This window comes from Platichthys flesus, chromosome 13 (genome assembly GCF_949316205.1).
Source record: "Platichthys flesus chromosome 13, fPlaFle2.1, whole genome shotgun sequence".
NCBI lineage: Eukaryota > Metazoa > Chordata > Actinopteri > Pleuronectiformes > Pleuronectidae > Platichthys > Platichthys flesus.
Window position 1 is genome coordinate 1,928,471 of NC_084957.1, and position 15,205 is coordinate 1,943,675.

Here is a 15,205-nt window from a genome sequence, read left to right on the forward strand (position 1 = left end):
TTGCACAATATCAACTTTGACCTTTTTGTACCCTCCAATGGAACGAGAGAAAATTCTGGAAGCGGCCGCCCCGGAACGAGCATAAACTAAATAAAACGAGTTTAAACACCATTTAAAGAATCGTTTACAGAAATTAAATCAACATCAAACTCAATAAAAGATAAATTAACACTATAAAGACCGAAGTGAGATATAAACATCTGATAAAACAGAGATATTTGAGGCAGATTGTTGGTTATTCAGGGGGCGGGGTGTGCCGGTAAAATCCCCGGATGTGCTGGACCATGTGCAGTCCTGCCTGTCTCACACGCTCCTGTCCTCCCTGCTGCGGTTATATCACAGAGTCCTGTCGCAGCTCCAGCATCCACACACCTCAAGTAAGTCCTGACATCTCCTTCAAACACCTTCTAATCACCGCAGCATTGTTCAGCTCGTGGCTAGCTCCGCACGTTACCGCAGATTTCACGCAGTTTTCACGCAGTCTCCGCGAAAACGACGATGAGTGTTCGGCTCTAATGTCGCAGAGGAGAGAATTCATCATCGTGAGCCACAAGGACAAGTCGGTTAAAATGTCCGAGTGTCTCTGTTTGAACTGAATTCAAAGCTAACGCGACGTTTAGAATCAATGGAATCCGGTTTGTGATGTTCGTCAGACCGACGAGCAGCTGGAGACCAGTTCCAACCAAAGACTGTTATTAATATTCATCACTATAACAGTGATGTCCAGAGTTGTCTTCATTAAGAGGCACGTGGGGGGGTTATTGATCAGTGAGTTTTATAATCAGGGGATCTGATCGGGGATGACGAGGCGCGTGCGTCTGCAATTTGACCTTGTGAGTGGCGACCTCACGAACACACGTGGGTTCACCAGGAAGTGGGTTTGGGGATTATTATATTTATCTGTTTAAGTGTATTTGCTGTGATCGTTCATTTCTATGAGCTGATCCAGAAGATTACAGCTTAAAGTTCTTATTACTGATAAGATGAAGTGAGTCTCGTCAGTTCTACCATTCAAACCAGGTCTGTTTTATTAGATAAACTCTCTGAATTAACTATCTAATCAGATCAACCTTCAAAATGAACAATTATATCAATGGAACAGTGAACGTAGAGAAATCCACTCTCCAGAAGCTGTAAAACATTCAGATAATCAAAAGGGAAATGTGTTTCAATGACGGTCAGCATGTCATCAATCAACATGTGTTCTCTTTTTAATTGAGTAACAGGAAAACTTTCCACATTGTTTATTTTCATTACAGATTATATTCTCTTATTTTCCAGATTAACCAGTTTATTGACAAAATTGTAAAGAAAATTAAAAATCAACATTCCACTGCTGTAAAATGTCCAGGCTCTTATCACATGACACAGAGAAAAGTTGCAGTGCTTCATTTAAATAAATTACATTATGTTTCTGAACACGCCCCTCTTTAAACATTCCAGCTGCACTTCTCTACAAACAAGAAGAGCCTGAATAATATCTATTTAAATATCGTTTGTTGTTGCTCTTATTTGTTTGAACGACAGATCAGTTGATCTAAAAAGCGTTTGTCAGGTAGAGAATGTGGAGATTTAGTTTCCGGGCAGATGAGTTTTTCCTGAGGGGCTTTAAGGAAAACTGCCAGATTCAATTTTTCCTGTTGGTTTACGCTACATTATTACTGTATCATTTTGAAGATCTACCATGTTTCTATTTATCCTGACATTAATTTGCTAAGCAGCTTATTAAATATCTGGATAATAAACCGGTGAGTACAACACCTCCATTGTGCTGTAAGTGCAAGGTCATTCTGGGACAGTGTTTCTCCATCTCATTGATTCACTGGTAGGTGGGACGTTGTTCCACTGCTGACCACCAGGGGCAGAGTACACCTATCATAGATAATCATTATTTAGCTCCACTCTGAATTTTCTGTGAACTTTCAGGATAAAAGAAAAACTACTTCTCAGATTTGATGATTAACCCCTGTCCTGTGTCCTCTCTCTCTCTCCGTAGAGATGTTTCGTCTACCAACAGTCATGAAGCAGGTGAGGCCTGTGTGCCGGGCCCTGGCCCCTCACCTCACACGAGGCTACGCCAAGGAGGTGAAGTTCGGCGCCGACGCTCGCGCCCTCATGCTGCAGGGGGTCGACCTGCTGGCTGACACTGTGGCCGTCACCATGGGTCCAAAGGTGAAGTGAGCTTCTGTTATTTTTGATTCAAGGTTTTTAAGTCTTGAAGCTCTGTGTTCAGTTCAGGTCGTGTGAAGCATCGTCAGTGAGCTAAAAAACAAAACTATTAAAATGTTTTAAAGTGTTAAATCTAATTTAAAATGTCTAATCTGCTGCAAGGTGGAAGGTTAAGTCCTGGAAGGTTTTTATCAACCAAAAAAAATCCCTTCTATTATTTTGTAGATCTCTGACTTTATTAATTAAACAAACTTGGGTGATTCATTTTCATTACAAGTCATAGCATTTAAATCAAAGTCAGTTAATTCATACAGCTGGTAAAACATGTTATTGCTTATTATCTTAACTGGTTTTTCATTTATCTTTCATACTTTTGTGACATAAGAATAAATGTCTATATTGTCTCTACTGGTTTCCCATCAAACTTTGGTCATTGAAGATGTGACCAAGACTCTTTTATCTCACCTCCTTGTTCCTGCGTTTCAGGGTCGTAATGTCATCATCGAGCAGAGCTGGGGAAGCCCCAAGGTCACCAAGGACGGCGTGACTGTGGCCAAGAGCATCGACCTGAAGGACAAGTACAAGAACATCGGGGCCAAGCTGGTGCAGGATGTGGCCAACAACACCAACGAGGAGGCCGGTGACGGCACCACCACCGCCACAGTGCTGGCCCGCGCCATCGCCAAGGAGGGCTTCGACTGCATCAGCAAAGGAGCCAACCCCGTGGAGATCCGCCGTGGAGTCATGATGGCCGTGGAAACCGTCATCAGCGAGCTGAAGGCGCTCTCCAGGCCGGTGACCACGCCAGAGGAGATCGCACAGGTGCTCTATCTGAACATGTGATGGCGGGTCAGTGGCGTTCAGCAGCTTTCTCTACTCGCTCAGGTTTTAAAATGAATTTTTCTCCTTCAGGTCGCCACAATCTCAGCCAATGGAGACGTGGAGATCGGTACCATCATCTCCAATGCCATGAAGAAAGTCGGCCGCAAGGGAGTCATCACTGTCAAGGTGAGTTTCCTGACTGGTTTAAAAAGACTTGACGTTAGATCAGTCAAAGGCTGAAAATAATAATGTGATGTGTGGTCTCAGGACGGGAAGACGCTGCACGATGAGCTGGAGATCATCGAGGGGATGAAGTTTGACCGCGGCTACATTTCCCCGTATTTCATCAACTCTCCCAAAGGTAAAGACTCTCCGACTGTCAGCTGTGTTTATATTATAATTCATTGCATCCGACTCGGTAACAAACACCATCTCCGTTCCCTCAGGTCAGAAGTGCGAGTTCCAGGACGCCTACCTGCTGCTGAGCGAGAAGAAGATCTCCACCGTCCAGAGCATCGTTCCAGCTCTGGAGCTCGCCAACCAGCACCGCAAGCCACTGGTTATTATAGCTGAGGATGTGGATGGAGAGGCTCTCAGCACCTTGGTCCTCAACAGGTTCGTCCTGTTTGTTTACTGATCCCAGTTAGGAGGTCAGCTGTCTGCTCATATTTCACTGAATAGAGTGAGAAACTGAAGCATTGAAATGTCCACATCTTGATTGCAGGCTGAAGGTTGGGCTTCAGGTGGTCGCTGTCAAAGCTCCGGGCTTCGGAGACAACAGGAAGAACCAGCTGAGGGATATGGCCGTCGCCACTGGGGGCACCGTAAGTCAACTCTTACTGAAGTTAACTCCCCTATAAAAGTTTTAATATTTTTAAGCTGAAATTTCTTAGAAAGATCTTGAATATTTTTGTTCCCCCTTATAGACTGTAACATTAGTTCTACAGTTGGAGACTAAAGAAGCTGAATTGTTAAAAAGCTTCTTAGAATTAAATGTCCACCTTCTTTTCAGAGTAAAACAGGAAGTTCAGGTGTATTTATTAAATTTATTTATCTTCTCCTCTGCAGGTGTTCGGGGATGAGTCTCTGGGTCTGGCCCTCGAGGACATCCAGGCTCACGACTTCGGAAAAGTCGGTGAGGTGCAGATCACCAAAGACGACACGTTGCTGCTGAAGGGCGGCGGCAGCGCCGCGGAGGTTGATAAACGTGCAGCGGAGATCCTGGAGCAGCTGGAAAGCACCGAGAGCGACTACGAGAAGGAGAAGCTGAACGAGAGGCTCGCCAAGCTGTCCGACGGAGTCGCTGTGCTCAAGGTGCGTCTCCATCAGACCTTCACACGGGACGAGAGGACGACTGCCTGGTGTTCTCCAGAAAACAAGTGGTGATACCTTTTGCTCCTGTTTCAGATCGGAGGAACGAGTGATGTGGAGGTGAACGAGAAGAAGGATCGTGTGACCGACGCTCTGAACGCCACCCGGGCGGCTGTGGAGGAGGGGATCGTCCCCGGTGGAGGCTGCGCTCTGCTGCGCTGCATCCCGTGTCTGGATGGCATCAAAACCGCCAACTCCGACCAGAAGATCGGTCAGTGAAACACACGCAGAGTTAACCAGAGTGAAACCAGCCTGAAAAGATAACATTGATTTTACTTTGGTGAAAAACCTTTCCACTAATCTGCTTCCTTTCCTTCCATCAGGTGTGGACATCATCAGGAGGGCGCTGCGTATCCCCGCCATGACCATCGCTAAGAACGCCGGCGTGGAGGGTTCCCTGGTGGTGGAGAAGATCCTCCAGTCATCAGATGAGATCGGCTACGACGCCATGTTGGGAGAGTACGTCAACATGGTGGAGAAGGGCATCATCGACCCCACCAAGGTAGAGAGCAGCCAGTCGGTTCTAGTTCAGTCCCATGTGTGAACAGATGGGACTGAACTTGTGTTGTGAACATAAAGAATGATAGAAGTATAAAACCCTGTGACTCACCCGGTGTCCTCCGTCTCTGCAGGTGGTGAGGACGGCGCTGATGGACGCTGCGGGCGTGGCTTCTCTGCTCGCCACCGCCGAGGCCGTCGTCACGGAGCTTCCCAAAGAGGAGAAGGAGATGCCTGGTGGTATGGGAGGCATGGGTGGAATGGGCGGCATGGGAGGAGGCATGGGTTTCTAATCCGACTCCCCCGCCTGCCGCTGTACAGACTCTACGGGCAGAGCGGAGCTGGAGGTGGCTGAGGAACAGAAAAACAAAATCCTCCCGAGAACCTGCAACCACCTCCAGCGAGCTCTGCCCACACTGACTGGCCATGAGTATGTCGGAGTGCCCCCCCCTCCCCCCGTATTCAACTCTGCCTCCTGCCTCTCAGTCCGGTTTCTGGAGGATCCGTCTGAGTCGGGAGGAGGAGACGCCATCGAGTTAAAACCACCTGAACCGTCAAACTCATCGTTCATCATGTCACATGTTCACACTGCTGTTCTCTGAGAAGTCAAACGTCCCAAGAAGAAGCTACCACAGTAAACGTATCCCATGCAAACCGAGCAGGGCCTGAATGAGAAGAAGCTTAGCTAGGAATGTCTGTCAGTTATTCTTTTGTCTTTGTAGCATTTTTGTTAATTCTCTTTTTTTACATAAATATCTAATGTTTTTGTTTCTCCTCAGATAATGATGATGTGGGTTCAAATCTGTCTTTTGATTTAATTAAACCAGTTTTCTTACAGCGCCTCGACGTTTTCTGTGTCTGTGAAGTGACAAAAATCAATCCCCTTGTTCTTGAACACGATTCGATGACGAGTGCCTACAGTGTCACCGGGAGCCGGTTTCAAAATCTGTCAAATCTAAATGTTTACGCAGACGCCTGATGATCCTTGAATCTTTCTCGTTTTCATGTTTCAAGTTGCAGACGATATATTTTACAGCTCACGTGTGAATGTGGAGGATGTTTGAGTTCTCGGTTACGATATGAAAACCTGTGGCGTCGCCTTGCTGTTTAAACGCTGACTGCGTTCACTCATCTCAACTCACAGAAAACTACAGTTTACTCCATAGAAATCTCAGTAGGGGGCGCTGTAGTTCAACATGAGTACATTATTACAGCGAATAGCTGGTATCATTCTGTTTTGTACGATGTAGACGTTGGTTAATGGTGAATCTTTTTTCTTATTTAATAAATTCAGTTCTGATGTTAAATTGTTTATTCAGCTTCTTTCTTGGAAACAGTAGCTGAGGCATAAGGTCCATTTAGTGGCTGTTCTGGAGCTTTCAATCATTTGTGATCCTCAAAGATAAAGTTCGGCCTGTCTTCATGTGGACGTTTCTATTTTTACGAGCAGTTTGACGGCACAGCATTAATCTGGTTAAAAGATAAAGTTCAACTTGATCTTTTAAGATGAGACAGCTGTGGACAGAACACAATGTCCAGGTTGTGGCAGATCTGGAGCTTTCCTACAAGATCTTCACCAGCTGTAGATATTTACCAGTTATAGAGAAGTTAGTGTTTTCTGAAAAGATGAGACTCAAAGTCCATCTTGACTAATAGTTGTGGAAAAGAAGTGTATCAGTGGAGCTTGTGATCAAATTACAGGATCTTCAGCCAGTATAACTTAGAAACTATAAAAACAAAAATGTTAACATTACAATTATATATCAACAGATGAAAATCATGAGAAATTATACAGATCTGCAGCTGCTCTTAATCTTTGAGTGCAATGAAAGAAATACCTGGATATGATTAATAGAATAATGAAAGGAGTCATTTACTACCAGCAGGATGTATTTTTAGCTCCAGTGATCCACATTACTTTTTTCTGGAAATAAATAACCTTTGACGTTGCTTCAGTGACGCAGGTCCAAGGTCAAAGGTCAAATAGAACTGTTCTAGGCCGTGACATTTGAAACCTTAAGGACTTGACTTTAACCGCAGCCACGCTTCAAACCGTCCATTACTTCTATTCTTACCGCTCACATGCTCAAACTATTTCTGTTCTGCCGGAGGAGGTGACTCTTGTTTAGATTACGACCCCCCCCCCCCCCCTCTCCAACAAACACACTCACAAACAAAATACACATCAGTCAGGGTTTTTCTTTTTTAGAAAAAATACTTTATAAATCATGCAGCTGGTAAATCTGTCTCTTAACATTCAACTTTCCCCAGAACACATACCAAGTCCCTTTAAAAGCAGTGTTTATATACGTCTTATCAATACCAATATTTACACTTTAAACTTAAGTAATAAATACAAGTATATTGTTTAAAAATAGAGATAAATATGCTTCCAGTCTGTGAGAGACGTGGGTTCAGGGCAGGTGACCTCAGTGAAACCACGTCCGACCTGGATCTATTAAACCTCTCCGTCTGGATCTGGACCGACACGCTGGACCAAAGCAGAGATTCCTAATTTATGCTTCTAATCCTTAATGTTAAAAACAAAAACTAAATTCTCCAGATGGGTTTAGAGAAGACATCTAAACCCATCTGCCGGGAGTTCAATGACAGCCTCTGTTTCCTGTACCTAGTATTGTAAGAATAGAGTCATTTAAGTGTTTTAATTGTATTAGAATTTTTGCATTGTCATTGAAAATTTTCCCCATGAATGTTTATATTAGACGTGAAAAATGTATTTTAGGATGTATCTATGACAGGCTGGGATCATGTCATGTGATCAATCATGTGATCTCTAGTGTAATGTGTCTCGTTGTTCACGTTCAGAAAACAACATCTTATCTTGGTGTTTAATAAATCCAGGCCGGTGTCTCTGTGTCGTCGGACGGTTTTGTGTCCTTTACATCGACAGTTGGTTTAACATGTTTGCGTAGCTGCATTTAAAATAACACACAGCTCATTTTGCACACTGAAGAAGAAATAAAACACCCTTTGCTGTATAATTCAGCAGCTCTCATGTCCAGCATCGCTCTCTTATCAATAACATGAGCATAATATCGAGAACAATAAGCAATCCTCTAAATAAAAGTTTAGCTCCCAGAGCAGGTTTGTGTTTCTGATGGTGTACAGATCAGACACGTCCTCCTGCTCGTCCTCTTTAAACAAAACGTCCAGTGACTGTGTCTCACCTGTTTTCTGCTCTTTATTCTTACTACATATTCTCATCATGTGATTGTCTGTGGTGGTTAAACCAGACTTGGGCCCTGTCAGTTGTTTTTATACCTTGATAACGTGACATGATGTTATTTGACAATTATTAAGTCTTTTATTTTGAAAGATGTCTAATACCAACTACAGCTGCTGCTTGTGTCATCACATCATCAGAAGACTTTAACCTTTGACCTTCCTCCTGTGGGACGACCCCTGACGGTCACATGATCCAGACATGAGGACCCATGTGAACTGGAATCTGAATGAAAGGTTTGTGAATGGGTCGTAACGAGCTGCACGGCTGTAACCACAGAGTCACCACAGTTAAAGGAAGGATAGCTTCCATTATCTGTAAATGAGTTTCTCAATTTTTCCATTAATATATCGGAAAGTATTGACACAGGTCCATTCAAGCTTCCCACAGGTGCATAGTCACGCGTTCAGCTTGGTCTAAAAGCTTAAAATATTCACTTTAATCTCATATCTGAGAAGGAAAATCAAGCTGGAACCAGAAATATGTTTGACATGAATTAAATCAATTATTAAAACAGTTGCAGAATAATTGTCTGACTGGTTGATTCTCGATAAAACTGTGGGAAATGTGCCACTTCTAAATCTTTCAAGTATAAATCGATTTGTCTCTAATGTGGTGAAACATTATTTAAGAAGATGAACTGATGCAGCAGCTTTGAGATGGAATACTCCTGCAGCTGTAGCTCAGGTAAACCAGTCAGTCAGAGCTGTGAAGTGAACGACTGGTGTTTCCAGATGTGATGACAGAGCTGCTGTGGTTTCACCTTCACGCTCACAACCTGAGAACTCAGATTCTTCTCAGAAGGTGGAACTCACTGAATGAAGTGTTGAGCGTGAAGGTGAAAGCTCGGAGCCGGAGCCGTGTCACTTATATCAGATATGAAACAGTTGGGAATGAACTTGGTCGTAGCTGTGAGAAAGGCACTGCAACTTTCACTAACACCTTCTCCTCCCTCATCCTCTCTGGCGTTGGCATCGGATATCTGTGTTTGCCTTTTGGGGGCGTCGCTACGTGTGGTGAACCTCGTGGAACATGAGCTCGCGGGGGATGGGCGTCTCGGCGCCGTATACCTTGGAGGCGCGGAGTTCGAACGCAGACACCATCTGCTTCACCACCTGGTCGAAGAAGACGTGAGCGAGCTGGGAGTGGATGAGGGAACGAAACTCGAAGGAGATCTGAGAGAAGCAGAGGAGAGGATAAAGTTAGCAGCTGAATTTCACACTGGTCACACATCAGAGGGTCGACACAGAAACACAACACCTGCAGCTGCACAGACGCCAACTCTGGCACGAGGAAGAACCGACACAGGATCACAGATGAGGATATGAACTCCAGAGACTGTCTGGACAAAGGGATCCAGAGTTTCTCCAGAGTCTCTCTTTCACATATTAACACAGGCAGAACAAATAAATTCCTCGGCGGAAATCACATGTTTTTCCTCGTTGACTTTTGGAGTTTACATCTTCATGTCTTCTCCTCTTTTTCATCCTGAGATATTTGTATTATTTTTCTTTTGTTTAGTTTTGCGCCTGTCTCGTGTTGGAAACACAACAAACACGCCCCCTCGCTCACAGCCAATCCTCCAGATTATCCCCCGCTGATGGCTCACTCTGACAATATCCAGAGTTTTTACTTGGGAGCTGGCAGGAGAATCTGCGGAGAATGTCTGGAGCCTCTGACTCAGACCTTTGGGTTCTAACATACAGCCCCTCGTTATCATTTCAGGAGATTATGTGGAGTTTAGTAAATACCTGAAAGCAGCTACAGAGAAAAGGTCAAACCACGACCTCTCCCTCTTTTTCGAGGAAACTTTGACAAACTGTTCATTCTGATTCTGATTGATTCTCAACTTAAAACGATTGTGTCTCCAAAAATACGAGCGACTCATCATGATCATCATTAGATCTTCTTTATTCCTTAATATGAATAAAAAATAGAGAAATGTTCAAGTCTTGATCCAATTTTTTCACCCACCCCTTCTGTTTTAAGACTCTCATAAATCTGTTTGCAGGTTTGACTTCTGCAGCACGAGCTTCTACTTACACCAAAGTCCACGGTGCAGGTACGAGGGTACCCCGGGAGTCCAGGGCTGAAGCGCCAAACCGTCTCCAAGTGGTTGAAGAGTTTCCCGTCTGAACAGGACGCCTGACAGGAAACAAAAAACACATTCAGGAACCAGAACGTTAGTCCAAGCGTTTGGTGAATCGGACTTTGATCACTGAATCTGAACAGGCCTCAACAAGAAGAGAGATAAGTTCAGGATCGTTTAGCTGACGTGGGCTGGGAGGCAGTGCCCTACCTTGACCAGGTGGGGGCGTACTGTAGTCACAAGAGAGTTGTAGTTCTCCACCACAGGAGGAAAGCCCACGCTGAGTTTGGCCTTGCAGAAACCAGATCGCCGAAACACCACGTCAGATTTCTTACACCAGGGAACAAAGAGGCGGTAGTTTTCCACACCGGCCACCACTTCATATATCTCCTGCATGGAATACCTGAGGAGTGAAGGACGAGAGGAACGAGTCGTTAGGGGCCACTGTGCAAATACCAACATGCAGAGCTGCACGTCAGGAAGCAGAGGAAGGTCAGCGCCTGTGACATGACACCAAACAAGACTGACACGACTCACGACCCGGTGAAGTGTTCAACTGGGTCACAAACGAACAGACAGAAAGAGAGGAGAAACTAGATGAAGACAAGATGTAGTGAATGAGAGACAGATTATACGACTGGTGTTGTGTAAGTGCATCAGTCCAGTTGAGGGGAAATAGCTTGCGTCTATTTATACCAGCAGATTTAGTGATTATGACCTCTCTATGGAAGAGGAGGACACTCAGTGCGTCACACGGAGACACACACGTCAGGTCTCAGCTGGTGGAGGCAGCGCCGCTCAGAACGTGAACTCATGTCTGAAGATAGGATTTTAGTTTGTGTTATTTTGTGACTATGCGTTGTCAATAAACAGTTTTTATTGTTACAAGCAAAGTTCACTATAATCCGGTGTGAATGGTTTAGGCTCAATATAATGACTCCTTCTGTTCAAACTGCTCTTTGAAGGATTAGTGTAACGATGAGGAACAGAATCCTCCGCCCTTGTTCTATGCAAAAATAGAATTATCTGTACTGGTGCAGAGCCCATTGTAAACCTGCCTGTTTGGAATGTGCTGCTGGGAATTGTTTTGCCTCTAATGAAAGCTTATCGCCTGTTTAGTCAAAGTACATTATTATTATTATATATCATAAATGGCACCAAATCCAATACCGCCTTTCCTTGGACCCTTAAAAATACATGTGCCACGTGTGAAGGTAATGAGATGATGAAATATGAGCTCCTCAGACAGAGATTCATGGAATGAGAAGATAGACGCCAGCGATAAGGAACTAATTCCTCCTCCCTCGTTTTGTACAAAAGTATATTTAAATAATTTTTACTATTGATCTTTCCTTCAGTAATATGCAAATGTTGCAGCAAGACACTCTGTGGATAAGGACAAAGCCCACACATGTACGTGTTTATAAGTGTGAGGCGGTTCCCTTCGAATGAGGGAGCAGGAAAGATGACAATGTTTGATTGGTTGCTGATGGTGGGCGTGTTGTTGTTGTTGTTGCTATATCAGTGGTGCCAGTGGGAAGCATCAGGCATGCCCACCATCACCATCAAGCGTTAAGGTGACACGTCAGAGTGAGTTCTCTGAGTCGCACAGTAACAAAGTCACAGAGTCACAGTAAGATAACACAACGTCCTGCTTACAGAGAACCATCTTGGTTCTCAATCCCACGACGTTCACACACAGGTGTAATTTAAGGTTCAGTGCCCACGACCACTTTGATATGTGGTCTGGAGGAGCCAGGGATCGAACCACCTGACTTGTGGTCAGTCCACCAGCAGCTCCACCAGATCAATTTCCTGATCCGCAGCCACAGATGATATATCAAGAGAACAAATCTAAAAAAACAACCGTTTGAGACCATATGACAAAAGTCCTGTCGGGTCAATGTCAGACCTGGTGTGAGAATCCGTCCCAGGGGATGTGACCACGAGTGGAAAGCTCTTCACAAGCTGCAGCAGAATGTGTCTCCAGTGACGAGCTGTGGTCAGAACTCTGAGCACTAACACCAAGTCTAACTGAAACAGGACTCACCCGATGATGCGTCTCTCGGAGTACTCCTTCTTCTTGGAGAAGGAGTCAGCCAGGTTGAAGAAGCTGCGGGCCGGCAGCACGACGCCACGCCCCGACTTGGCCGCACTCAGGAGGGGGGGCACCCGTGTCATCAGGATCCCACATGACGACAGATACCTGGTCCCAACACAAACCAGCAGGGTCAGGAAAGTGGTGTTGGAGGGATCAGACACACGATGCAGTTTATACATACAACACTTCTTCAGCTTTTGTCATTCATATAAAACAGGAGAACATGAAATGTCTGGAAACGAGAACAGAACACGGTCGGGACATTTACACCGATCACTGGAGACATTAGATCTTTAATAAATACAGTCTGGGTCTCAAACCACCGGGACTCACTCTGCCCTGTTTGACTTCCTGTCTGCCTTCACTTCTATATGTGTGGGCCTCTGTTCGGCCTGTGGGAGAAGCTGCAGATTTAGATTATTGATAATAATGACTTCACTGTATCACAACCACATGAAACACTCAACCTGCTTATTAGCTGATGTCCAACTGAGAATCTCTTTTACTAAGGTCCTGACAAACTGAGTCCTGGAAGACAAACCACCACTTTGCTGGAGCAACTGGACGGACACTCGACTAACTGATTAACAGACCAATCCTGAGTCAGTTCCTCCCTGACACCACGAATGGAAGGACTCGTTAATCCGGGACGGGTCACTGAAGTTCATGAACCAACTCGAGTCACGCTGCTCGTGACAGAAGCATCCTGCTGAGTTCTGGCTGTGACCCACGACACCTGTGACCCACAGTGTCCCTGGCAGCCGACGGTTTGGAAGCACACAGTGTCACCGCGGTATATCACCGATTCATCTGATATGTTGGGGGGGAATACAACTGCCACTGATTTCTTAGATGTCGTTATCGAACCCTTATGTTACAGAAATATAATTGAGGCTGGATATTTTTGTGTTTAGCCATAAACGTTATAAACAACAAGGAATAGGAAAGAAAACACTTTTTTGGGTCAAATGTGAACATAAATAGATATTTTCTGCATTGTTTATTCTGTAAAATAAGTATTTATGTCGTGCATGTCATAAACACAGATACGAGAGTCTGTTTTAAGCTCAAATCATGGTCAAACCGTTAAATCCTTTGTGTTCTACATGAAACCGATTGTGTGCTTCTCATAATGTGTTAAGTTGAATTCCTGTTCCATCACAGGTCTGCAGAACTCCCCAAAGAAAATAAATTCACTACAGCCTGAAACCTGATACAGCTGACACATGGCAGGGACCTAAAACTGGCTGGCCCTCTCTGGTGTGTAGTTACAGTACGGTTGAGAAATCCTCCCTCAGAGGACAGTGTGCACGAGGTCTGACCCCAACACGATACAGACGCAGGGCAGAGCCAGCATGTGACACAAAGGGCCTTTCAATCTGAATGTTACAAGCTCAGACAAGTTTCATGAGGAAACTCTTTCACCCCCCAGTGCAGACCATCTCCCTTTTCCCTGAGAACCACCTACAGGCCATGTGCCACCTACTGAACATTGTGCCAGAGGTGAACCTGGACTTCAGTGGAGTTCCCCCTCGGGAGAGAACCAGCAGAATGGTCTAACTGTCCCCTGTGAGCTGGCATGAAAGAGCCACCTCCTCTGCAGGATTTCAAACCTCAGAGGAAACAGCTCTTAATGGATCAAAAAGCTTTGTGACATATTAACTAATTATGATGGTTCGACTGTAACTCACCAGCAGCACTGGGAACATGGTCATGGTCTTGAATCAAGGTGTAGCTGTACCTAATAAACTGCACACTGAGTGCATTCATATTATTACAGCTGTTTTTTACCACATTATTTTTCATTATCTTGTTATCCAATCACGAGTGACCACATCAGAAGTAATAGCTGTTGATAAATATATTAAAAAACACGTAAAAAGACCCTGGAAGTTATACTTCAATAAAAGTGGGAAGCTGCATTTATGAACAGTATCATTTAAAGTATTAATTAACATTAATTACCTCTGTTTGTTTATGTTATTACAGCTCATTGTTAGTTAACTGTGTACACAACAGACTTCAGAAACACTTTTAGTTACATTTAAGTTTGTTGTGAAACTTTTTATAGAAAGCAGATTAACTGTTTATAGCCGTTTAATACAGTGGGTTGTAAGTGTTGGCTCGTGTTAAGTTACGTGTTTTGTTCAACGAGGGAGGAACCGACACACATCTGTGTGTAATATAGAAACAGAGAACACAACCAGGTGGAGGAGGACCTGATCTCAAACTGAAAGTGAACGTGCTCAGAGTTGAACCACGTTCGCTTTCAGTATCTGGAGAAACAGCTGTGGATGAATACATTCATAATAAAGCGTGTCACCACTTGTTTAAAGTATTTATAACTTCTCCCGTGAAGCCTTCTTCAAAAGTTCTAACAGTCAAGGTGTTTTTTTTAAAGCGTTAGCATGTGAGCTGGTGTCACGTGAACATGTCACCAGCTGGTTCTGGTTCTTATCCTGAATAAAACTCTGACTTCTGAAGTTTCCATCGACTTCAGCTCGAGCAGTTCTGATGGGATCCGAACCTTCTGACACTTTCCAGGCAGATCGTGGATCGGTGGAGAGTTTGAGATCTTTACCTGACGTGGGTCCTGCTCTGAACGTCTCTGCTCACGGACTGCCTCAGACACTGAGCGACTCTCCTCAGGCCTCCTCTCGCCATCTTCCTCTTCTTCCTCCTCTTCTTCTTCTTCTCTCTCCTGACAGCAGCTCCTTGGTCAGCTAGACCCGCCCTCTCTCACGTACCCGCCCCGATCTCGGCCTCCCATTGGATAATGCATCCTCACTAAGCGTTTCCCATTGGTCGGTTCTTCCCCCCCGTCACAGAGGTTGCTGTTGACGTCTGTGCCAGGCGCGTTCATGCACGAGGACGCGCAGGAATGTCACGAGATGTTGGCTCAGGTTGCAGC

The 15,205-nt window shown here is 44.7% G+C and overlaps 2 protein-coding genes across 2 annotated transcripts; one reads left to right on the forward strand and one right to left on the reverse strand.

Moving 5' to 3' along the window:
• The first annotated feature begins 273 nt into the window (after nt 1-273).
• On the forward strand, nt 274-6,167 carry hspd1 (heat shock 60 protein 1). The gene is made up of 11 exons (XM_062402925.1): nt 274-377; nt 1,997-2,172; nt 2,656-2,991; nt 3,082-3,177; nt 3,259-3,352; nt 3,438-3,606; nt 3,716-3,815; nt 4,060-4,305; nt 4,399-4,573; nt 4,686-4,864; nt 4,995-6,167. Exons 2-11 carry the CDS (start codon nt 1,999-2,001, stop codon nt 5,151-5,153), a joined length of 1,728 nt encoding a protein of 575 aa, XP_062258909.1. The 5' UTR covers nt 274-377; nt 1,997-1,998; the 3' UTR covers nt 5,154-6,167.
• An 888-nt stretch (nt 6,168-7,055) lies between these two features.
• Nucleotides 7,056-15,028, reverse strand: coq10b (coenzyme Q10B). Its single transcript, XM_062402531.1, has 5 exons — nt 14,876-15,028; nt 12,244-12,399; nt 10,404-10,596; nt 10,148-10,249; nt 7,056-9,279 (listed from the first exon to the last, which is right to left on the reverse strand). Exons 1-5 carry the CDS (start codon nt 14,956-14,958, stop codon nt 9,112-9,114), a joined length of 702 nt encoding a protein of 233 aa, XP_062258515.1. The 5' UTR covers nt 14,959-15,028; the 3' UTR covers nt 7,056-9,111.
• Between the last annotated feature and the right edge of the window lie 177 nt (nt 15,029-15,205).

Coding starts and splice junctions, on each gene's coding strand:
- hspd1 (XM_062402925.1), top strand. CDS start 1,999: ATGTTTCGTCTACCAACAGTCATGAAGCAGGTGAGGCCTGTGTGCCGG. Junction 3,353..3,437: donor TTTCATCAACTCTCCCAAAG/GTAAAGACTCTC, acceptor CCGTTCCCTCAG/GTCAGAAGTGCGAGTTCCAG. Junction 3,816..4,059: donor CCGTCGCCACTGGGGGCACC/GTAAGTCAACTC, acceptor TCTCCTCTGCAG/GTGTTCGGGGATGAGTCTCT.
- coq10b (XM_062402531.1), bottom strand. CDS start 14,958: ATGGCGAGAGGAGGCCTGAGGAGAGTCGCTCAGTGTCTGAGGCAGTCC. Junction 10,597..12,243: donor TCCGAGAGACGCATCATCGG/GTGAGTCCTGTT, acceptor TTCACTCCTCAG/GTATTCCATGCAGGAGATAT. Junction 10,250..10,403: donor TACGCCCCCACCTGGTCAAG/GTAGGGCACTGC, acceptor GTTTCCTGTCAG/GCGTCCTGTTCAGACGGGAA.